General features: G+C 35.3%; 1 protein-coding gene across 6 annotated transcripts in view; it reads right to left on the bottom strand.

The window, feature by feature from the left end:
* Window positions 1–26,520, bottom strand: part of Zmym2 (zinc finger MYM-type containing 2) — a 69,128-nt gene that overhangs the window by 16,856 nt on the left and 25,752 nt on the right. For all 6 annotated transcript variants that reach the window (XM_034497225.2, XM_076930944.1, XM_034497227.1 and 3 more), the window contains exons 7-15: window positions 22,168–22,239; window positions 20,788–20,938; window positions 20,016–20,131; window positions 17,048–17,164; window positions 14,549–14,699; window positions 10,360–10,532; window positions 4,830–4,995; window positions 4,084–4,118; window positions 534–663 (exon numbers count right to left, since the gene is read on the bottom strand). In XM_034497225.2, coding sequence (XP_034353116.1) covers window positions 534–663; window positions 4,084–4,118; window positions 4,830–4,995; window positions 10,360–10,532; window positions 14,549–14,699; window positions 17,048–17,164; window positions 20,016–20,131; window positions 20,788–20,938; window positions 22,168–22,239 — 1,111 coding nt within the window. The remainder of the gene's footprint in view (window positions 1–533; window positions 664–4,083; window positions 4,119–4,829; window positions 4,996–10,359; window positions 10,533–14,548; window positions 14,700–17,047; window positions 17,165–20,015; window positions 20,132–20,787; window positions 20,939–22,167; window positions 22,240–26,520) is intronic.

Below are 26,520 nucleotides of genomic sequence, written 5' to 3' on the forward strand. Positions count from 1 at the left end.
GCATAATAGTCCATTTCTGTAATCCCAGCACTCAAAAGGATTAAATTCAAGGAAAACCTGAGCTATACAGCAAGACAGAATCCCAAAAGAAAAGAATCAAAATGGAAATGAAGAGCAGAAATAGTTAATACTGCAAATGTGAATTAAGAACTAAATTATTTTTATCTTTCTGAATAGAAGGAAACAAAACTATCATTGTTATAGACCACAAAGAAACCATTTTCTCAACAGGAAACATGCAACTGTAGCTAGGGTTGGGGGTGGGGGGTGTTTATAGGATTGTGTGGTTTTAAACAAGTTATACTGTAGACCTTTAATCATTGACTAACAGATCACAATTTAATTAGTATGCTTTATTCTCAAGGCAATAAAAAAAAAAAAAAAAAGAATCACAGAGAGTAAAAAAGTCAAAAGAAAAAAACACAATATCCTACACCAAACCTATCCTATAGCCTTTCACTCTAGAAAAGCATGCACTTTAAATCAGTATGGTCTAAGTAGAAGGAGGTACAATTCAAAAGTTCCCAAGTTACCTGTCTGACAAGATTTGGTCTGCATGTGAGGCTTACAGTAAGTTGCTTTTGTCATTGTTAAAGGTTTGCAAAGAATTGCTTTGTTCTTCATCTCTTTGTTTGGTGTAGGAGAAGGGGGTGGTGCTGAGCCCTACAGAGAAGCAAAGAGAAACATTTTATTTTTGAAATTTTTACATCTTCCCAGTACTGATCATGTTTTCTTTCCTCTATTCCTCTGTCTTCTTTTCTTTGTTGAAACAGAGTCTTACTATGTAGTTCTGACTGGCTGGGAACTCGGTATGGAGACCAAACTGTCCACAAACTCATGGAGATTTACATGCCTTTGCCTCCAGAGTGCTGGAGGTATGTGCCACCACTCCCAGCTCATTTTCCGTTTTCCAACTCCTAAGTGAACTTCCACAAAAAGTGGAAAAGTATAACCAAATATTATTACTCCTAGATTACCAGTCATAATCTGTAGGATCAATGTGGATCTAAACACTGGTTAGCAGAAGGAATTCATTCTACAGAGTAATGGCACCTTCAGGAGACACTATAAAGTCCTGAAAATACACAGAACAAAGACTTAGCATTTAAAGTTTAATTATAAATACACTAAGTTTTACTCTGGTAGGGCTTGAGATCTATGATGTAGAGCTATAGTGGTTGATTTTATCTTTCAACCTTGATGAAATTCATAGAACCAAGGGAGAGATTAGTCAAACTAGGGCTTGTGACTTGGCAGCCAGTTTTCCCTCCCAAGCCAACTCTTTTAGCCTTGTATGGTGGGTTGACTTGCCTCCAATCTCTTAGGCATTGTGATGCAAAGCATATACATGTGGTGCTTAACTTTGATGCACAGGGTTATTATTTCTCCATAACATTGACAGTCTTTTCAAGACATCCATTCTGTCTGTACCATCTCCTTTTATGTCACCAAAGCCTTTCTTACCCATTCACTGCACAGCATAAACTATGTGAATTTTAAAATTTTTTATGTATCTTCATTTCATGTATATGAGTATTTGCCTGTGTGCATGTATGTATGTATCATGTGTGAGCCTGGTGCCTGAATAGGTCAGAAGTGGGCAACAGATCCCCTGAAACTGGAATTATGAATGGTTGTGAGCTACCATATGAGTGCTGGAAACCAAACTCAGGTTCACTCCAAGAGCAGTGCTTTTAATTGCTGAGCTGTCTCTCCAGCTCCTAAATTAGGTTTTAACATTTCTATTTCCAGTTACCAGAACTCAGAGCCTTCAAAACTCTTTAGTCTAACAAACATTTCTCCATCAATTAGTTAACAGTAATTTGTTTGATGCTGCCCCAGGCTGAGTTACTGTAATAATAATGGGCAGTTGTCCACTGTGGGAGTTTAACACTAAGTAAGACTTGTGGCTTCCTCATGCCTTCAAAGTTTGTAGAATGTTGATAGTTTAAAAAAAATTATATAAACAAAAATTTATATCCTGGCACACCCTAGGCAAGTGCCCTTCTACTAGGCTGTATCATATAACCTTATTTAATGCAACAAATTTTTTGCGTTGGGTCTCAGTTTCCTAGGTTAGCCTTAAAGTTTGAACTTAACTCTGTAAAACTACTTAGGTCTCTACGTTTTGATCCTCCTGCCTCCAACTCCTGAGTATCTGAGACTATAAGTCTCAGCCACATCAAGCCTTAATTTTCAACTTGATTAGACTGTGTAGGAGAAAAGTGAATAATTTTGTTTCTAGAAATGATTAGAACCTAAGGATTCTGGCCTAATGAACAGATTAATTCTTCAACTCTGAAGGCCAGGTTCTCTCCCTTCTAGCATGATGCAGCTGTAGAACTCCAGAATATTTTAGACATTTCTATGCTTTTTCATCCTATCTCCCACAGAATAACATACAGACAGTTCAAAGATTCTGAGCACTGTCACTACAAGTCTGTAAAGTTGTTCAGAGCATTGATCTAATGACAAGGCTGCAGAACCTGAGTAATTTAAAGCTAGATACTTGAAAACTACTAGTAAGTTTACCAATGCTCTTGAGAGCACCAGATACTCCTGTCAGTTCTAGAAAGCTGTTCTTCACATTCTCCTGTAAAACATGTGCCAGATTCTTCCAGTAGCTACATAACTTACTTCCTTCAAAAGTTCAACATTTTCAACATATCAAATGTGCAAACAGCCAGCACTAGCTCAAGTTTAACATTCTGCTAATTCTGATTACCACTCTGTAGGCAGAAAGCTACACACCAATGCTATTCATTACACTTTTTGTAAATAGATCATAAGTTTCTGATCTAAAAATAAATTAGTACAATTTTTACGAACTGTCGGCTTAACAGCTTGGAAATTCTGATAATACTAAGCACTACTTTAGATTATGGTAATTGCGGCTGTGGCTTTTTTATTACTCTAATCCATAGTTTTATATTGTGAATGTGATTATTGCTTACATCAAACCTCAAATGAAATTCTATTAATAAATATTATAAGGGTGTATTTCGAAAGTGGAACACATTTTAGCTTATTTAAAAAAAACAGATAAGCTTCTCTTTTGACTATGGATACAGGGCTAAAAGATTACAATGCAATAAAAGAAAAAAAGAAGAAGAAAAGAAAAAAAAAAAAAAAAAAAGGACACAGGTCTTTCTTAATAGCCATGATGGCATCCTAACCCAAGGATATAAAGAGCATATGTCTATAGGTTATTGTCATCTCTACATTTATATGAGAATCATGTACATAATTTTCTAAATCACAATTTCTGAGTTAGAGTCTAAATATCTCAGATTTCTGAAAATCTGCTAGGTGAGCTTTGTTGGAGCTACAGATCTTTATTGATTTGTTTAACCACAGTATAAGCTGGTCCACAGGCTTTTTCTAATGCCAATGAACAATTCCTTAAGCACAGACCTTTTGAACAAGAATGTTAGAAACTGTACAAGAGGCGGTATACTGAAGGCAGACTATGCCTCACTGATTTTGATATGGCCAAGCACTCCTTATGCTTTCTAGTAATCATTACAGGAATTAAGGATTTGATGCATTGTACCAAAAGAAAGAAAAGGGCTAAACAAAAATAGGATCATAGAGCATATATTGTATTTTTCAGGTTTAAAAGACTTGTAGATTCAGCCATCCACTAAGAGATCTTCATATCACTACTTTCAACTTCACTTCCCTTGCTTCCCTCCGAGTGAGATCCATGTCAGGTTGGTCTCTAGTGTGTAGCTCGTGTACTTTGTCCTCTGTTGCTTCTCTTGAAAACCTTCTGACTGCTTACCACTGGCCCATCCATGTCCTCAGTATACAGAGAGGGACAGAGAGGGAGAAATCCTATCAAAGCTATTCCTATGTCAATTCAAACACCATCTGGGTAGAGGCTATAATGACTCACTTTTATGTTCCTCATATGTCTAACAATCTCTCCTACTAGTAAGTAAGCTGAGTGTTTACACTGTTTCAACACAGTAAAAAATAAATAAATAAATAAAACCTTTCATGGTGATCATATTAACTCAGCCTAATTACTTTCACTTATACTATAAACCACATCACAGCACTAAACTGAGAAATACTCACTGTCATTTTGGTTCGGGACGTCTGACAGCCCTGATCTAAAAAACATAAACATTTAAAAATAAGACAAATACACTTTCTTGACATTTTTATAAATTCCTGCTTATCAGTGAGTTTTATCAATTTTGAAAAATTATTTTAAAAAACAATCCCAAATTTACAAACAGTATAAAAACTATGCAGGTAAGTTAATGATTAACTAATTTTTCCCTTTGCCCTCTCTGAATACAGTATGCTTTAGGGAAACTTCTACACTCTAAATAAAATAAAAGAACACAACTTCTAAAAAGTTTTATTGTTACTTTTAGGCCACAACTAGCACATAATCTGCTCAGACAACTTTTTATTTGAATTTGAAGTTAGCTGTCACAGAATAGATGATTTTTTTTTTAGACAGTTCTTTTAATTCTGTTTCATTTCTCTATAATTTAGCTCAATGATGCCCAAGACTTTTCATCAAACATGTTTTTAAGGGGGAATAAAATAAGCAATGTATCTATAAAACATTATCATACAGGAAACTTAGACCTAGAGAAAGTATGGTATTTATTTCAATGTTATTTTCTATTTGTACATAAGACAAAACTGACCTTTTTGGGAGAAGCTTACTAGGGCTATAAACTATCATCCTTACTCTACCAGTGAGGCATGACCCAGTTCTAATAACTACCTTCAAAATCAAGTGTTTATGAACAACGCTTGGGACTCTTTAAGAATATAAAGAGTTTTCAAGTGGTCACATGACATACCATAATGTAGGTTTTCAGGTCCTTTTTGGGTTGTCATGTTGGGCTCATTTTGTTGACAGTAGAAACGTAGTAAGCAGTGTTGATCACAGAAATGTTTCATTTCTCCACGCCACTGCACTCGCTCTTTCAGAGTGCCTTGGGATTTACAGCAGTCACACCTTGCAGCCTTAATAAAGAGGGAAAAGTGCTCAGACATTTTGAATGAGATTTAACATAGCACACATAGTAGCTGACCAAAGTGATGAGAAAGTACTAAAATGATATCAAAGAAAAAATAAAATTGTAAGTCAAACATGAAGACTAAATGTGATACAATTGACAAAATCCAATCTTATAACAGCAAAGCAAAGTAAAAAAACAAAGACTGGCTGGAGAGATGGCTCAGCCGTTTCTTGTATTTGCTGTGCTATCTTAAGGACTGAAATTCTGATTCTAGCATCCATAAAACTAGCAGTATCCCATCAACACCTATAAGCTCAACTGAGAGATCTCATGCCCTCTTATGGTTTTCATATAGAGGTATGTGCACCTGTGTACACACACATATGTGAATCATTAAAAATAATTAAATTAACATGAGTATACAAAATTAGTAGAAATTCACTTGAAATTAATTTTGAAATTGAGCATGGCAGTGCATACTTACTATTCCAATAGTCAGCAGGCTAAGGAAAGAAGTTAGCAAGTTTGAGGTCACAATGGGCTACACAGTAATGCTCTGACTCAAAAACAAACAAAAGCTTAAACCAAACAGCAAGTAGCATAAGATAAAACAATGTTGAAGCCCATAATCATAACAAATAGAACTCTCCAGCAATTATATTATCTTAAACAGTTCTTATTGATAAGCAAATACCCAGATGATTTCTTTTAAAGAAAGAAAATTAGTTCACTGGTGAACTGCAGGACAGCATACTGGGCAATAACAGGAACGACGTCTCCAGGAAGACCAGAATAATTCTGAAACAAGCTCTTAAATGGAACTCAAAAATAACAGCTTAAAATGTTTTATTTTCTGAGAGTTTAATAAAAAAGAAGTTAATTTTCTGATAAGCACACAGAAACTACATTGTAAAACAGCCAATATTTACTTAAAAAATAAAATAATTTAGCAAAATATCCATCAGAAGCTGGGCAATGGTGGCATGTGCTCTTAAGCCCAACTATTTGGGAGGCAGAGGAAGGTGGACCAGCCTGGTCTACAGAATAAGTTCCAGGACAGGACAGGCTATGCAAAGAAACCTGGTCTTAGAAAAAGATTTATTATTAAATAAATAAACAAAGAAAAGATATCCAATCAAACCTACAGCTAGGAATACAACCAGACCAATGCAATCTATAACTTCTATAACTTCACCTATGTGTATGTGTATATATGTGTGTGTGTGTATATATATATATGTATATGTGTACATATATGTATGTGTGTGTATGCATGTATATTTTTATTTCACTCTAAAACTCATTCTATTACACTTTAAAATAGTAACTAAAGAAATAGTTTCACCTAAATCTTGCCCATACTTAAGACATTTTGATCACTGAATGAACAAAAGATCTAATTAACTCCAAATACAATAATAATTAAGTTTCTGATCTATAAATAATTACTATATTTTTAAAAAACTGATCATCAGCTTAACGGCTTGGAAATTCTGATAATGCTAAATATTATTTTACAGTTCATAATTGTAGCCATTACTTTTTCATTACTCTAATCCATAGTTTTATTGTGTATGTGGTTATCTCAACTCCTATCTCAAGTGAAATTCTATTAATAAATACTGTAAGGGTGTACAAATGTACTAAAGTAGAGTACATTTGAACTTGTATAAAAAAGTAAACTTCCAGGTGGGAGACATTAACAAAGGATCATATAGGTACACAGGTCTTAAAGAACTAACAAAGATAGGCCATAATGCACTGTCTTTTTTTCTCTAGTTCAGCTCTCTTGCTGAATAAACATTCAACAAGGGAAGCTTCATAGTATAAATTATTAGCAGTAACTGATTCTAATATCATATGCCTTGTCTAATATTGCACGCTGCTGATAGTATTATGTAGTAATAGTGTGACAGGGGCATTTAGTATTTAACCTAGGTCGTTATATGTTTTTTTCAAGTGGACAACACCCTAGATATAAGGAAAGCAAAGAAAGGAACTTTGACTTTGCCCACATGCGTTTGCTCTCAATTAGCATGGTCATCTACCTTGCTGCTGCGGCTGCTGCTGCTGCCACCACCATCTTTTGCTGACATCAAACCTAGATTTTGGGACCTTCCAATAAGGTCTACCCGCAGCTCTCCAGGCCTCAAATACCAAACCACAACTGCAAAAGTACTCCACTCTGTGAGAGATACTCTCATCAAATAAAGACTATTTTCAAACCACAAAAGTGTTTCAGGTTCATTTTCTTTCTGTCCTTGTTTTTATAATCAAATAGACAAAACACACACACACATATACACACACAAGGAAATGTAGGCTTACCACCATTTACAAATGAGTCAGAACACTAGGGGGGAAAAAACAAAATCAAAGCAGTAGCCTGACCACCCCACTTACTAAAAACCTGAGATAGAAGCCTAATGTTGACCTCCTATCTACAGTTCTTACAACAGCCCTGCAAAATGGACACTGAAAACCAACACTCAAAATTTAAACATCTAACACCAAATATTAAAATTGAAATAACAGGATTCCAGCAGACAAACCAAGTCAAAACCTGTACTCTATCTTGACCTCAAGATATAGACTAACAAAGGAAAGACAAAATTATATTATGAATCACTAGAAAACAAAAGAATTAATAAAAGTAAAACACACAAAAAGGGTTCTTCATTTAACATTTAAGCTAAAACTCGGTTTGTGTAAAATTTATCAAATTACCATAGCATAGCATAGCAGTGTAGTACTCTGTACTACACTGGTTTTTTAAAAGGTATCGTGATGCTCACCCTTGCCTCAAACCTCATCAGCTTGCTTCCATATCCCAAATGCTAGAATTACAGGCATATGCTACTACAGCCAGAAATGTTTATTGAAATTAATGATTCAAAAGAACAAAATTAAATATAACCTATCCAAAAATCTGAATAATAAAATCAATCCTTCATTCTATAATCAAACATGCTTGCTTTTTTTCCTATGACCAATTTTATTCCAGAAAACTGAAAATGATTTGTCCAAAGAAAAAACCAGGGCAGGATAATGTCAATTACTCATGAAAACAAAGTACCCAGTTTTTCAAACTGAAAGAATAACTGAGAACTCAAAACTAACAATTCTAAGTTCAATGACATAAAGTTGTGGAAGGTATAAACTTTTCATTGACTTAGTATCCTAAGTGTTTTACTGGCAGCATGTATGTTTGTAAACCAAGTGCATGTCTAGTGCCCACGGAAGTCAGAAGAAAGTCAGACCTCTAGAATTGGGAGTTACAGGTGGCTGTAACTGTACATGGGTGCTAGAAACTGAACTAAGCTCCTCTGCAAGAACAGCAGTGCTCTGAGCCATCTTTCCAACCCCTAAACACAGGGTCTTTTTGTGTAAACACAGGCTAGCATCCAACTGGCCACCCACATGTCTCTGATAGCTTGAATTACAGGTGTGTACCACCACACCCAAATAAAACAAATTTTACTCTAAGATTTTTTTTTTTTTTTTGGTTGTCTATCAACACATTTTTCTATTCCAACTGGAAAGAGACAATTTGTATAAAGTCTCTTTTTAAATACAGAAGCAATCTGCTGTAAAGATCAGGAAACACAGATTACTTAAAATGTCTGATCAAGTAAAAACCATACATAGAAGTTGAATGAGAATGCTCCCAACAGGCTTCCACAACTGAACACTTGAGTGCTGGATTAAACACTGTTTGAGGAGGTCTAGGAGATGTAGTTTTGTTTGAAGAAGTCAGTCAGGATGAGCAGGCTTTCAGAGGTAAAATTCTGCCACTTTCCAGTATACTCTCTATTTTGTACTTACAAATACATGATGTGAATTCTCAGCACCTTTCTCCAGCCACCATCCCAACCTGGTACCTCTCTCTATTCTGACATTAAGAACTCTAACTTTCTGGAATTGTTAAGCCAAAATAAATTTTTCTATAAGTCATCTTGACCATGTTGTTTTATCAAGGTAACAGAAATAAAACTAATATAACATACTAACAGAAAATTTAAAAGCATACTGTTAAGTATTTCAATAAAATATATTTTTGTGGTACTTGGCATCAAACAGAGAGCCTTTTGCCTACTAAGTAAGCACTGAGCTATATGGCTCTCGTTATTAAATTTAAATACTAAAAATATATAAAATTATTTGAATTCCAGGTAGTCTCTCAATACTATTATGTATATTGCACAAAGGTTTGTGGGTTTTAAATAAGAATTACTATATTGGAACATATTTCATATATGTGTAACTAGGCACAAACACACCTTTACCCATCAAAACAGAAATCATTACTTTTGTTTGTTTGTTTGTTTTTGTTTTTGTTTTGGGCCAATGAGAAATGCCAGTTAATTCCAGAGAAATTTATGCTTTGAGATTTGATGAAATTCTTAGAAAGCATTTTCTAAAGCCTGTTGCTGATTATGAAAGCACTTTCCCTTCAAACAGTTGTCAAGGTGCTTGAAAATTGAGTACCTGGTTGGCAAGAGGTTATGACAGTAACCAGCTTCATCCTTTGAAGCATTGTCAGATTCTTCAAACTTCATCTATGTCACAGTACTAGGAGTCATGATGTCTATTTTCACATGCTTTAAAACTGGACAGACTTATCACAAACATGATATCCACACGATATGACGAACTTTTACCACTGAGATACTTTTCTATGTTATCAGTGTAGAGATTAGTAACTTCTCCTTGGATAAAATCTGATCATACAAACTCCAAATTTATGTTTATTTTCTTGTCTTTAAAAAAGTCATCAAGAATGAGTGTGCACACCTTTAATCCCAGCAGTCAGAAAGCAGAGATGTGTGATATCAAGGCCATCCAGTGTTACACAGTGAAACACTGTCTCAAAAAAAGTAGTTAATACAATGGCCCAAAGAGTATTATTTATTGACTTTTAAAACGCCTTTTATAATATACAAAATACAGTTGTTCCACACTTCTGTTCCACAATGAGATGGCTACGTGTGAACCCACACACACATATAAACAAAGACTTACAAAACATTAGATTAACATTTAAAGCTACTACTGCTATTATTCAATAATGGCAATGGAGTTACTAAAAATAAATTTAGAGAAATATCAATTTTATGAAGCTAAGCACTGAAAATACATGAATAGCCTAATGGTTGGTAATACATAAATTAATTCTAAAGAAAAATAATGATAATTCCACTTCAAAATATAGAAAACAAGTAGGAAAGACAAAACCCATCTTAATGAACAGTACAAACAGGACTAGGCATAGAGTACAGAAATTAAAAGAGGATTCTGTCACACTGACAGATATAAAGCACTCTAGAAGACACCCAAAGGAGCTGCCCTACTGAGGTGCTGCACTTGCCTTGTAATACCATTCCTGGAATTTCTTACAGCATTCTTCACTGCAGAAGTCTCTGACAACTCCATCAAGTTCTTTAGTGGCTCCCTTCTTACACAGCTGAGAACAATAGTTGCAGGTAACACATCTTAATCCTAATCGTCTTGCAAAATCTTGTTTGTATAATAGCTTGCAGCCTGAAAAATGTTGTATTTTTTTTTTTAAAAGAACACATAAAAAGACGTTTTAAACTGAGACAAATCTTGTAATACGAGCTAATTAACAGTTTCAGAATATGTCGAATATATTCACATGTAAAATACTCTTCCCTAGCTGGGCAGTGGTGGCGCACGCCTTTAATCCCAGCACTTGGGAGGCAGAGGCAGGCGGATTTCTGAGTTCGAGGCCAGCCTGGTCTACAGAGTGAGTTCCAGGACAGCCAGGGCTACACAGAGAAACCCTGTCTCGAAAAACCAAAAAAAAAAAAAAAAAAAAAACTCTTCCCTTCTGACTGAAAACCTCCATGTTTTTATGTGTACATTCAGGTTCATGTGGAGACCAGAGCTTGATGCCAGTGGTCTTCCTCAGTTGCTCTCATTGAACCTAAAGCTTGCCAATATATCTCAAATGGCTAGCCAACAAGCCTCCAAAGCCTCCTGGTCTCTGCTTCCCTTCCCAGTGCTGGAATTACAGACTGCCATGTCCAACTTTCACATGAATGATAGGGACCAAACTCAAGCATTCAAGCCTCATGTTTCAACAGCAAGCACTTTACTGACTGAACCTTTTCCCCAGGCCCTCTGAAATACTAGGCCTATTATAACAACACCAACCTGTAAAAATTAGAACAGAATATTATTATATTAGAAAATATGTCACCTATCACATAGGTTCAAACAATACTTTTAAAACATTAAAATTTGGTAATGCTTCAGATCTATTTTCTATTTGAGTAAAATCGCAAATATACAAGTGAGTGCATTAGAAAATAAATGCAGACTGCTAAAAAGTTCTGACTAAATTCAGATAAATCTTTAGAAGGCATTATATTCAAGTTTTCTAGATTCTTCCTAACGATCTATTTTCATATAGAAATTCATCAAGAAAATAGAACTCTGCTATCTACTCCTTTAATACCTCTCCTTATCTTCTGCATAAATGTATTTACATATATCTAATTTCCAAACTATACTACCCCTCAAGTTAAATAAGCCTCCATATTCTTGCTCATGCTACTTCATGTAAGTAGAATAATCTACTATTATCTAGGAAATCTGATCTATCTTTTAATAAAAAGCTCAAATTATAATTCTACCATATACAATGTTTTCATAAACCCAAGTGTTTTAAATGTTCTGTTCTATCTGTGAATCTCTGCTTTTGGAAGCTGGGTCTCGTTACAATCTAACTCAGGGTGGCTTTGAACTTTCAATCCTCCTCCTTCAGATGCCTGAAGGTTAAGATTGTAGGCAACTGCCACCATACCTAACTGTACAGTTTTAAAGAATAAAATGTTTTGCAAATCACTATGTAACATTCTACAATTTATTACTATTACCTATATTTTATGTTTAAAATTACATTTATTTGCATATGTAAATATGTATGTGTCATGTCATGTCATGTCATCATGCTGTAGCCTACACATGGCAGTCAAGACAACTTTAAAGTCAGTTCTTTCTATTATATGAGTACTGGGAATCAAATTGAAGTCATCAAGCCTGCACCTTTCCCCATTGAATCATCACCAGCCTTTGAGCTATATTTTAAAATATTTTTTAATATACATCTTCTTTAGTTTTTTGTTGTTGGGTGTTTTATGGTTTGGGTTTTTTGTTGCTATTGTTGTTGTTTTGGTTTTTTGTTTTTTGGTTTTTTTTTTTTTGAGACAGTCTCTATGTAGCTCTGGCTGTCTTGGAACTTGATTGACATACTGTGTCAATCAAGCTTTTCTGAAACTCACAGGCATCTACCTGCCTTTGGCTCTAGACAGCTGGGATTAAAGGTATATGCCACCACATCTGACCTTTTTTAATTCACTGAATTTGATAGTAAACAGTTTACCTAGAAAACTAGGTTAAGTAACAGAGGACTTCAAAACAAAAACAAAAACAAAACTCATTCAGTAGTAAAAAGTAAGAAAAATACACATCCTTAACACTTTATACCCATTTGAAACTTTAAGTCCTTCCCAATGAAAATTATGTTTCTAAGTACTATTTAAGATGCACTCTTCAATTTAATAAAATCCATTTTAGATTTATAAAAATATAATTTCTATAAGCTCACTAATATATATATTAATAATATTAATATGTTCAGACAGGATAAATTAGACTGTTTTGGAACAAAAAATGTAGGCAATGGAGTAAATCAACTCAGTATTAATCTTCTGTTGTTTTGTTGTTGTTTTTTCAAGACAGGGTTTCTCTTTATAACAGACCTGGCCATTCTGGAACTTGCTTTGTAGACCAGGCTAGCCTCAAACTCACAGAAATCTGACTGCTTCTGCCCTCCGAATGCTGGGATTAAAGGTATTTGCCATCACACCTTAGAATCGGACATTTTTACTATAACTTTGCTCATAGATAATAATAGTAAAGCATGGTTCTAGGTGAGATGTACCAATTACAACTTAGTAGAAATGTTCTGCGTTGTTAATTAATACCGTCTAACATGCATGCTGTACTGTTTGTAAGATGTATGGAGATACCATTGAACAAACATTTCTTTTCTGCCATTGACTGCTGGCATTCAGAATTACCCAACTTCCCATTTACCCCAAATTTGATAGAGGAATTCACAGAAAAAGTAGAAGCAGGGGACAAAGAGTCCTTGATGGAAAACTAACAGGTCAAAACAAGAGATAGGAAGCTTTTTTGTAAAAGTATTTATTGCTAATGACTGTAGACTCATAGTTGAGAATGAGAGACAATGAAGGCGTCTATGATTTCTAACTCCCCCTAACAAAACAGGAAACCACTGAAAAAAGGCCTTAAAAACTGTGATAGGAAGGGGGCCAAGGGTGTGCGGTAAAGAGCAACACATCTTTAATCTCAGCACTTGGGTTAGGAAGAGGCAGATGGAGTTCAAGGCCAGTCTGGTCTACACAACAGAACTACACAGAGAAACCTTGTCTGAAAAATAAATAAATAAATAAATAGATAAATAAATAAATAAATGGGATATATCTCCTCACAATTGATAGCTTCTAACAGAGCTGGTTTTTTAGGGGGGAGGGGGAAATATATATATATTATATATATATATATATATTATATATATGTGTGTGTGTGTCTGTGTCTTTAGGCGTATATCTGTATCTATCTCTGTGTATATGTATGTATATATCTGTATCTATATCATATATACACATATATATATGACAAGATAAAGGCAGATTAGAGCAAAAATGTGACAACTGGAAACACTAACAACAAGCACCCTAAAACCCAATCCTGTTTCATCCTGTTTCTATCTCTGGAGAAGTAAATTTAGAACTAGAGTTCATGTCTATAATCTGAATTCTAATATAACACCAATGCAAGTTTAAGTGAAGATAAAGGATACTTGTGAACTATGTAACAAAACCCAATGTGTCTCAGACATCACAAACCAGTGTATCCAGTCTGCTTGTCACTATATGTAACTCCTCCCACCTCTCCATCAATGAGACTTACTAAAATGCTTTGGGTCAGAGAAATTTCAGATTTGGGAGCTTTTTGTGGGGTATTTGTTTTTAAAAGTTGCATGGACTTTAGTGACTTCCTTAACCTGAGAATCCAAAACCTGAAACTTCTGGAGTATCATGGGTTTCAGATTTTAAGGTCAATGATGATCAATCTATATACTAGAAAACTCTATAGCTGCAAGCTGGTAGAAGAAATGGAGCTAACGCAAAACATTCTTCCTGCTCTTGAAAAATCAACTTTCAGGCTACAATGTACAATTCCAGTTAGTAATAACATGGTATGACAATGTTTTCTTTCATTTTATCCCAAAATTTCTAGAGATGAAACCTTGAGGCCCAGAACTCTAAAAATACATATAAAACAACAAAAAAAGATTCAGTAGAAAAGTAAACGAAGTTTTGTAAAGCCATATTAAAACTGTGTACGTAGTCTGGATGTCTGTAATTATATATTCTTTAAATAATTTAGCAAAAACCATTATATATATTGAAAGTTATGAACAATGCTGTATACACACTTGCCTTCACTACAGAAAGGTCTCTTAACGCCAGAGAAATTTACTGTTTCATGCAGAGTCTTCTCCTCTTGGCAGTATTCGCAATATGTAACTATGCAATGCAACTTCTTATAGTCATCTGAGCAAGTTTTGCTGCAGAACTGATGCACTTTGTTCTAAATGCACAATGGGAACCTTGGTAAGTATGAGAACCATCTCAAGACCAAGTTTAAGAAATAAACAAGCCACTTTTACAGAAAGTTAAATCATTTGGAGACACATTTGCTAAAGGACACAGACATTAGGTTAACCACCTGAGCATTATTAACTACCCCAAGTACTGAGTGACTAAGAGAACAGTCACTAACATAAAGTAACAGCCTAGATATGCTAATGACTTGGATAAACATAAAGAAAATAATGAAAAATACAATGTAAGCTACAGAAATACAAGATACAACATTTTTAGGTAATCAAACACATTCTTGTCACACTTTAATAAAAACATCTATTATGTCTAAAGTTTTCAATTTGGTGCTCTTAAACGACACTGATGCAAAAACATGAGACTGAGTTAGTTAGTTCTCTAAAATAAAAAGTTAGTAATTATTATTTCTCTTGGCTTCAAGCTACAATTATCAGGCCTACTTTTTAAACAGTGACCCAGGAGTTAAGAACTAAAACTCCAAGCAAAGCAACTGTTCTCCCAAAATTATAACAGATATAGATTAAGTCTAAGTAATCAATGTAACACATAAAGATATCAAAAGACTAAAATAAGGAACATAAAAGGCTAGAAAACAAGTAGTTAGAGTAATCATTAATGAAAAACTGCCCTATAATGAATACATAACTCAGAAAAGATGGAAGAGAGGGTGCTCAGAAGTAAAGTATTTGCTAAGCATACTCAAGGTCCTGGTTCAATAAGCCACATGTGCATGCACATGCACAAATTAAGACGAAAAAGAAAAAGTATCCTAACTGCTAATTATGGAGTCCTAAGGCCACAGTCTCCTAAGAGAGATGCTCACTCAATAGAGCAGTATCTCTTAATGGCATCTAACACTAAAGTTCTATGTAAGTAGAAGCAACACCATAGTACTACAAAATATGAACAGTGGGGAAATGCCCATTTTCATCTAAAAATGTATGATCTCAGCTTATTATGAAATCTTCATTTCCTATATGATACTATTTCATATGTTTGCCTACAGATTTTCCTCACTCCCTGGCCATTCCTTTATTTTCATATTGGGCATTCAATATTATTTCTGCAATTAGGTGGTTATTAGTCTAAAACTCATGATGAAATGCCATCAAGAGCCTCAAAAGCATGAATGGTTTAACTACTCTGGAGACAGCACCAAGCAAAATAGAAGTAAAGAATTTTATAGGCTGTGCTAGAGAGATGGATATGCTAATGACTTGGAGAAACACAAAGAAAATAATGGAAAATACAATGTAAGCTACAGAAATACAAGATACTACATTTTTAGGAAATCAAACACATTCTTGTCACACTTTAATAAAAACATCTATTATGTCTAAAGTTTTCAATTTGGAGAGATGGCTCAGTGGTTAAGAGCACTGACTGTTCTTCCAAAGGTCCTAAGTTCAATTCCCAGCAACCACGTGGTGGCTCACAACCACCTGTAATGAGATTGGATGCCTTCTGGTGTGTCTGAAGACAGCTACAGTGTATTCATATACATAAAAATAAATAAATCTTTTAAAAACAATTTTTACAGGCTCTAAAATAATAAACCTTCCAAATATTTTGGAAATCATGAAGTCTAATTCTAGCTATCACTTTTGACCTAAGCATTACATTTTAAGTAACATATGAACAACCATAGAAAATCGTTTGATTTTAGTTTTACGTCTTATATAACTTTTTAAGTATATACTCCATACTCTACCCTCCAACCACCCAATCCACCCCCAAAAAAGTTAAAGGATGGCCAAAAGTAAACACCGTTCATCACAGCAATGGGCAGCCTGGATCATCATCTATTCATTACTGTCTTCTTAAAGAAACAAACTCACATGGAAAAGGCAAACGAAAGAATATGACAAAGTAAATAAGTACACTACAAAAGGTTAAGTACTAAGGAAAATAAACAAGATTCACAGCCTCTACACCCTTATTAAAATATATTTATTAAAATATAAAACAGTAAATAACAGCACGGTATCTGCCTTACAAATTCTAATTCTACAAATATTCAGCAATAATATATTCATAATTCACAAATGATAATAATGACAAAGAGAGAACAGTATGGTAGTCTGCAGTGACTCTGGGTATATGAATCGACTTTTATATTTTATTACAAACATACTTTTATACATGCGACTTTAATAAACTGCTTCCTTGAAATCTATCCTATTAGTTTCACTTCTACAAAGTAAACAAACCACTATTATTGTCCACTAAAAAAGAAGTTTCCAAATAGAAATGTCACTTATTTTCTTAGATTCTTGTCTTAGCGTTAGATAACACATATAAGGAAACAAGACTTGCCTCCCATTCCAAGATTTCTGGTTTTGAACAAAAGGAATTTTTACAGTAGTTGCATTTCAACTGAATATCACTGGGTGCTACAAACTGGCCATTTGGAGATGACTGCATGCTTAGAGCCTAAAATAAAGAACAAAATACACTTAGTCTGAGAAGTATTTTAGAACTTCTAGCCATAAGAACTATCAAATGTCTACTACATGCAGAAAAGAAAGCAAGTTTCTTTGCTATTTTAGTACATGAAACAACAATTCTTAATTTTGCCTTTAAAATACACTGTGTCAAAGGATTGAGATACAGTTCAGTGGTAGGATGCTTCAATGTCTAGTACATTAAAAAAAAAAATCACCCCAGTTAGATTTAGAATTGAAATATTTACCATGAGATTATTTAAATATGAAAAGGAAAAACTATAGCTCAATTATCTCAGCTGAAGAAAAAAGGAACAGTAAGGTTAGTTTCACAAGTTCTAAACTATAAATAAAATCAGGGAAGAGAAATGAGGAGAGAGGGAGGAAGCGACAAGTCAAGAAGATAGAAAAACATGCACTTATCTCCCCAAGGTTCAAATATTAAGTTACAAATAACTCGCATCACTCCCGTAACTCTCGATCCAAGTTATCATCAAGAAAAACAGCATGTATTACTTTTTAAAAAGGTAATCAATTCTTCAGAGTTAGGTGGAGAAAGAGTAAAAGCTGGTATTCATACCAGAAATAATTCACAGAATAAGATAGGATATATAAGCATACATGGACTTATAATGCTTTTTTGGTTTTGGCTTTGTTTGTTTTCTGATTCTTCATTTATGACAGGGTCTCCAGACAGTCTCTGATGTCCTGGAACTAGCTATGTAGAGCAGAGATCCTTCTGCCTCCCTAATGCTAGGCTTAAAGGCAAACACCACCACAAAAGAACTTTTCACCCCCTAATTCCTTTTCTTTCTTTTCCTTTCTTTTCTATTCCTTTCTTTTATTATCATATCTTTTCTGTGTAACCCTGGCTGTCCTAGAACTTACTCTGTAGACCACGCTGGCCTCACACTCAAGAGGTCCACTGCCACTGCCACTGCCACTGCCACTGCCACTGCCACTGTCTCTCTGCCTCTGCCTCTCTGCCTCTGCCTCTCTGCCTCTCTGCCTCTCTGCCTCTCTGCCTCTCTCTCTGCCTCTCTCTCTGCCTATCTCTCTGCCTCTCTCTCTGGCCCTCTGACCCTCTGCCTCCTGCGTATGGGGATTAAAAGTGTAAGCCACTACCATTCATGCAAAACTATTTTTTTCTGATTCTTAACCTGAATATACTGGTATTTATTTTTCTTTTGAAGTATATCACATATACATGTGACATTTAACCTTGTACTTGTATGAAGTAGCTAATAAAATTATTCAACAAACACTGGAGGGAGAAGCAATCATTTTTAAATACCACACAGTACAATTAAAGTTTGCTTAAAAAACATTGACTATCAGATGACTAAAATGTTACATGTCTTTTGGGCCATCTGATGCAGTTTCATCTACCCAAGACTAAATAAAGGACTTTGAGTCACAAACCTGCAAGAGCTATATTGAATTTTTTAACTTCTAAAACTGTGAACTTATAGCAACTTTTGCTTATAAGCTATTTTGTTATAGTAGTTTAAAGAGATAAAGAATACTATTATCTTCTTTACATATTTATTTTTATGCATGCTGGTGTTTTGACTGCATGTATATGAGGGTGCCAGATCCCCTGGAAAAGGAATTACAGACAGCGTGAGCTGCTATGAAGGAATTGAACACAGATCTTCTGAAAGAGAACCCTTAAAAATATTTAATGTAGCCAGGCACAGTGGCACACACCTTTAATCCCAGCACTCAGGAAGAAGGGGCAGGCTATCTCTGTGAGTACAAGGACACCCTGGTCTACAAAATGAGTCCAGGACAGCCAGGGCTCTGTTACACAGAAAAACCCTACCTCAAAAAACTAGAAGAAAAAAATTTTAATGTATATGTACACAGTCTCATCAAACCAGATCCAACAGAAGTTTCAAGTAAACAGTAATAGTAGTTAGGCTTGTCATAGTGGCTCAAATCTGTAATCCAGCACTTTCAAGTTTGAAACAGAGATATGCACTTCCAGTTCTAGATGAGCCTAAGCTATAGTGTTAACCATCCGAACAAAAAAAAAAAACTAAGTTTATCATCCACCTTCAATGAGGATATAACTCAATAAAGCAACAGTCATTCATCTGAATTTAAAACCTTAATTTAAGTAGTAGTAACTGTTGTAGTAACTACTATAGCATATTTAAACGACTATAATTTCAGTTTAAATAAATTAACATAGAGCACGGTACCTGGAATAAAGTAGAACTGTTGGATGAATTAACTCATGAAGCATGGCTTTATGCACTGGTTTGAACCTTTGGGCAATACCCTGAAATTTTCACGTATCATAGGTAAACCTACTAGTACTACCTAACTACTGCTTGAGTTCATTCTAAACTATTCCCATTCTGAGGTCTCAGCTAAGTCTCAACACTACCTATAACATTATCCATACTCTAACTCTGAAGAACTATGTCAGACAGTTCAGAACATTTACCAAATCAATCCTGTCTTCCTGAAACGGATCCCATACTAAGTTAAGGTCTACTCTAAGAAGTTGAATCCCCTTTTTACAGGTTCATGTCTAATTTGGAAAGCATATATGCTTCATACTTACAGGCTGAAGACATTTTCATTAATCACGGAACACAGATACTCAAACAAGAAGAGCACTGAATTAAACCACACTAAAACTCACTTTCCTTCAAGTTCTACATCATAGTAATAATGTACAAAAGTACAGCCAGACCTTCTGTGATTCAGGCTATAATCTCTACCCTCTCATCAGGCACGCAACAAATTAAAAGTAACAGAAAAGATAAAGTATATTACACTGTTATCTATGTGCATTTTATGAGGATAGAGAAAAATAAGTAACAAACCTGAAATTTAGCTACACAACTGGAATTGCAAAAGTTATACAGTTTTCCATCAGGCATTGTGGCTTGGTATTGAGGTAAAGAGTTTCGCTTACAAAAATGGCAAATAATTCCCAAACCTGTAAGAGAAAAGATACATACATGATTTCTTTATAAAGTAAAAGGTTTTCTAAATACATTGACTGATTTTTTAAAAATGGGTCTCTTATAAATTATTCTATTATTTATAACTTAAGTTATTCAAGATTACTTCCATCTTTAAAAAAATACTGCCAGTAGTTTAAGAGATGGCTCAGCAGTAAGAGCTCTTTCAAAGAACCAATAGCTCAGTTTCCAGCACCACAGACAGCTAACACCACCTCTAACTCCATTTCCAGATGGTCCTTCACCCTCTTCTGACCTCTGTGGGTATTACATGCACACAGGTGCACAGACACATGTGGGCAAAACACCCAGACACATAAAATAAAAATAAATAATTAATAGAAAAGTATTGCCATAAAAAAAGTTAAAAATACCTGTCAAATTACCTAAAGTATACATGGATACATAAAAATGTTTTAGCTATTTTGGGGTGTAATCAGAGTTTTAGATAAGAATTTCAGATACAGAGAAAACTTTACTAACTTTTAAAAATTAACAAATGTAGAAATCATCGAAGTTAGGTATGGGAAAACAAAACGCAGTTAAAACTATATAAAAACAAGGTCAGTTACCTTTTAATAAACAGTCATGATATTAAAGTCTTTAAACTTTCCAAATATCTGAAACTTACTTTGTGATTTTGCATATTTTGTCTTGTGACTGTTCATGCAAGCAGTTGAACAATATGGCTCCATATATCCATTAGGACCTATGCACTGAGTCATATCAAAAAACCTGCACTGTGTTCGGCAACCAGTACAAGTTGTCAGTTTTCCATATTTCTAAAATTTGAACATAAAAAGGTAATTTAAAAACACACATACGCATACATACATTCAACTAGAACCAATTTCTTATCATTTTTTTTGAAGAGTGAAGCACAGCACTCTAAAGAGCCCAAGCCAGCCTCAAAACTTATGGCCTCCCTTCCGTAGCCCCACAAGACCTGAGATTGCAGACACATGCCATCATACATGGCTCAAAGCATTTGTTACCTATTCAAAGTGACCTATTACTCTCTTTTATCTAGATGCAAACTAATTGTGCCATTAACTAGATTAGGTATTAACAAACCAATCGTCATCATCTAACTCTCCTTCAAAAAACAATGAGTTTCTAAAATTTAGTTGAAACTCTGGAAAGGGCTTAGTACCATTTTTGTATGTGTACAATGATTTTGGCACTATGCTCAAGACTGAATCTCTAAGAAACAAGAACCAAGCAAACACTAGGACTACTAAATCTCAGTGCTTGGAGGTGGGTTGTAGTTTTTGGAGCCCAGAAATTTTACTAAGTTGAGGAAATAAATGAAGCTCTAGACTACTCCAGTTTGGAAAACAAACTAATGAAAGGGAGCTGCACAAGAAGAACAATGGCTACCTAACTACAGATATCTCAAAGGAGTCTCTGGCTAAGAACTAGTATGTGCATGTGTGAGAAACAGAGACATGAAAGAAGATGGCAGTGGCGCTGCATGCCTGAATCACATATATATAATACAGACAGCCTCATTGGCTAAGAAACAATGAAAACATCAATTCTGAGATAGCAGAAGGGTATTATTCATCTGGGTAAACAATATCCAAAAAAAAAAAAAAAAAAAAAGAGATATCTGAAGAATTTTCTAAGAACACAAGTATTTTCTGACAAATAAAAGACATGTAAAATTTAGTGGAATTGAAAAATCTATCTTTTAGAGATAAAAATACTCATAATCTGATAAAATTTAAGAAAATAAACTTTAATATATTTATTCAACTATTATGCTAAAAATGGATTTTAATTCTTCATATACATTTTATACCACAGACTCACATAGTATAAGGAGATAACTAATTCCCACAAGTTGTCCTCTGACCTTCATACACCCACCATGGCGCACGCGCGCGTGCATACGCATACACACGCATACACACACACACACACACACACACACACACACACGTATAGGTCGGGTGTGTATGTAATTTTCTAAAATAAAGTCTTAAATCTCACCAACATTTCTGCTCACCTCAGGCTGCATTAAGAAAGAGTCCTGCATATGATCTCGAACTTCCTTCAGGAAGCTTGGATGGCTACCTACCTAAAACATTTTAAAAGACTTTGTAAGTACATGAAAGAAAGCAGACTGAAAAGTGAATGAACTGTCTATGAAAACTGCTTCAATTATTGACTAATTTATAATCTTCTAAGTTTCAACAATGCATTTTCTGTTCTGTGCCCACTGTTGATGGGGAAAAATGATACAATGATAAAACATTAACTTAACAACATAGGGAAAAAGAAAACAGTTTGATTTATACCCTTCCATACCCTCTAGGTTTTAAAGAACACTTACTCTTTAATAAACATTCTGGTATTCTCTCTCTCTCTCTCTCTCTCTCTCTCTCTCTCTCACACACACACACACACACACACACACACACACACACACACACGACACAATCCACTCCCCATTGGCCTGGCTGTCCTGACACTCACTATGTAGACAAGACTGGCCTCAAACTCATGGAGATCTCTCTGGCTCTGCCTCCTAAGTGCTGAAACTAAAAACATGAGCTAGTAACCTGGCAAGATATATTAAAAGATATCTTAATAATAGAGATTACACTCTTGTCTCTCTTTGGACTTCTGGTCTTTTGTTTTGGGTTTTTTTTTTTCCCCCTTCCCCTTTCTCTTCTTTCAGGCAGGGCCTCACTAATAGAAGCTCCTGAAAAGCAACTAAGCATCACACAATATGCACTACTATGATCTACAGCACTATTGTAAAAAAGGAGGATTCTAGAAACTGAGCAGTGAGGACATAGATTAAAAAGTCAGCCACTATACTGACCTTTAACCCCCGCACTCAGAAGGCAGAGGTAGGTGGATCTCTATAAATTCAAGGCCAGACTGGTCTAAAAAGTGAGTTCCAGGACAGCCAGTGCTACGTAGAGAAACCCTATCCCAATAAATAAATAAATAAATAAATAAATAAATAAATAAATAAATAAATAAGAAAAGCAAAGGACACCTTAAGAAAGGATGATATGATTTTGGTTCCTAAGCCGTATGAAGATACTGCTTGAACTAGAACATATTATGTTGTGGTCTCCAACTTGTCTGCTTACGTCTTTTCATCTTGCATGGACTCCTACCTACTTACTTATGAATGTATAAAAATAACAGCTTAAAGAACATAACATAAAAAAGTATTTCAAGCAAGTATCTAATTTAACAATGATAGGGTGGTGGGGCTCAGGGACAGTGTCTATGCTTAACTAACACTAAAGCTCCACTTGAAAGGCTGAAGGAAAAGGAAAATCACCATGGGTTCCATGACATGTAGTGAACACATGCACACACCAAGAAAAATAGGAAAAAAAGAAAAAATATCCCTAGACTAGGAACCTGAAACTTCGATTAAAAAGAGCAATCCTTATTACCAAAAGCAAACCTAAAACCACATGTTAGAATTGGCTAGCTAAGATTTCATAAGCAGCCATCATAATAATGCTTTAGTAATCACAATATGTTTAAAAAGAAATTAAAGTAGAAGCTCTCAGTTTCAAAATAGATACAGAGCCAGGTATGGTGGTACACACCTCTAACCCTAGCACTTTAGAAGCTAAGGCAGACAGATCTCTACAGAGTTCAAGCTGCACCAAGGCTATCTCAAAAAACAAAAGAAATATAGAGAAGAAAAAAAATGTTAAAAGGTCAGAAGTGTAAGACAATAATAATAGAAACTGCACTGTTTTCTATCTATAAAGCTCTGGAGCACTAGACAAAAAGAGCTAGACAAGAATTCCCAAAAAATGCTACCTGGAGATGCCTAACATCAGGCAGAAGACTAAACCTACAGATAGAAGTTGAGTAAACCCTAGATTAACTTCACTTCCACCCTGAGGTTGGGGTGGAGGGAGGGAACCAACAATATGTTAAAATTAAAGACAAGAAATCTTGAAATTAGAAAAGGAAACACTTCTAGAAAAACACAAGTATACTGCAATTGCAACATAGAAAGACAAAACATTCAACCCTCTACTCCAGCCCCATCCACAAGAAACAGCAAAGCAGGAAGACTAGATTCCCATCTAAGAACCCCAATCTAGACACTATTGTGTTAAAGATCAACTCTTCCACTCCACCAGGCAATAATAATACAGCTTAACCAACAACAACTACTCTTACCCCAAATCCTACTAAGGTGTTCTCACCTAAGTCAGTCAAACCAATAACTAGCAGCAACAAGGCCAATTAGAGAAGGTAGCTGCATCTCAAACACTAAAAAAAAAAAAAAAAAAAAAAACCAACAGAACTGGGGATGTTATCTCAGTGGAATGTATTTGCAAAAGCCCATAGTGAAGCCCCAGACCCATACAAACACTGTGTTAGTACCTGTCTATAACTGTACTACCTAGAAGGTGGATATAGGAGAACCAGCCTTCCAAAGTCACCTTCACCTACACACAGCAAGTTGAGACTCAACCTAGGATACACAAAAAAAAAAAAAAAAAAAAAAAAAAAAAAAAAAAGGGGGGGGGGGAAACAGCAGTAGCCACCACAGCTGCTGGGCATGAAGCATGAGACTGGATGAGACAGGAAGAATACCTATTTGAGACAATATGGTTCCTTAACAAGAACTTGTCATTTATTCATTAAATCTCAAATCATTACTCCAACTTCCCTTTTAAAAAGGAAAACCAATCAAGTAAACAAATACAAAAGAACAAGCCTACCTGTGGTGGTACATACTATTAATCCCAGCACTCAGGAAGCAGAGACAAGCAGATCTCTGAATTCGAGGCCACTATGATCTAGAGAGTGAGTTTCAGGATAGCCAGGGATACACAGAAAAACCCTGTCTTGGAGGTGGGGGTGGGGGTGGGAGGAGGAGGAGATGATGGAGATTGAAACAAGGGCTTTTCTTACACAGGCAAGCAAGAGGTAAATGTTCTATTACTGAACTCCAGCAAATCACTACTATAACCTAACAATAGAAAAAAGAAAACAAAAACCAAGATTAAAGCACAAAAACAGTAAAATAGAGTAAAAAAATTAAAATCAACATAAGTTGATTATTCAAAAAGATAAAGGCTAAACCTGTAGGCTACAAGCCTATAATACCAGCTACTGAGACTGAAGCAGATAGGGTGCTATGAGTTTGAGGCCAGCCTGGAATACACAGTGAGTTCCTAGCAAACCTGGGCTACAGAATGAGAACCTGTCTCATTTGAATAAATGAATGAGGAGGGAAGGGGAGGCTGGGGAGAAGAATAGATAATGAAAGCACAGGCTGCTCTGTGGGCACCACACACAAATGTGTTGTGCACACCCATACATATAGGTAAAACACCATATATATAAAGATGGTAAATAAGTTAAAATTTAAAAGTGTTTTTCAACAATTATAAGGAGAAAAGTTTAATCCCTAGCATCCAAGTGAAATAGCTGAGCATAGTGGCATGCATTTATATTATAGTGCCAGAGAGGTGAAAACAGATGGGTGCTCTCGAGCTCTGGGGTCAGTCAGCCTAGTTTAATTGTGAGCCCCTGATCTCAAGGCAAAGCATTATTTCAAAAACCAAGATGACAGAAGAATGACACTCAAGATTAACCTGTGGCTGGCATGCATGTATGTATGCATGCATGCATACATACATACATACATACATATACATACATACATACCTGTAAGCACCCTTGCATACATAACTGCTCATGTCATCCCCTGCCCCTCAGCACACACGCACACGCACAAATGAAAATATGCAAAGAAAGAGATATGACCACAACTCAGTGGGGAGGCATCTGCCTAGCATGTGAGGCCCTAGGTGCAAAAAGGGGGGAAGACATAAAAAAACAAACAAACAAAAAAAAAAACTTTGCTAAATTAACAAGACACAAAAGCTGAGGAAATAAACTCCTCCACACACAAACCTGATGTCTTGAGTTCCACCCCTAATGCCCATACTAAAAATACATAAAAAGCCAGGCATATTTGTAACAGCACCTAGTAGTTCCCAAGCCCTTGCTCACTGGCCAGGCAGCCTAGAAAACTTGGTGAGTTCCAAGTCAGTAAGATATCATATTTCAAAACATAGGTATATATACCAGGTGGTCAGCACCTGAAGAAAGACAGCCCAAGGTTGACCTATGGCTTACACAGATGCACACATAAGCCCATAACCAAACATGTATACATATATACACCAAAATGGACAGAAAGAACATTAGACATAAATAACATTCATGTTTTGAAGAAAAAAAAAGTACAAGAAAGTGGTATGAAAAGTAGTACAAAACAAGTTCAACCTAGATGAAATGGAAAAATTTCTAAAATGACAATTTCCCAAAACAGACACAAAAACTCCCCAAAATG

Source organism: Arvicanthis niloticus, chromosome 3 (genome assembly GCF_011762505.2).
Source record: "Arvicanthis niloticus isolate mArvNil1 chromosome 3, mArvNil1.pat.X, whole genome shotgun sequence".
NCBI classification, from domain to species: domain Eukaryota; kingdom Metazoa; phylum Chordata; class Mammalia; order Rodentia; family Muridae; genus Arvicanthis; species Arvicanthis niloticus.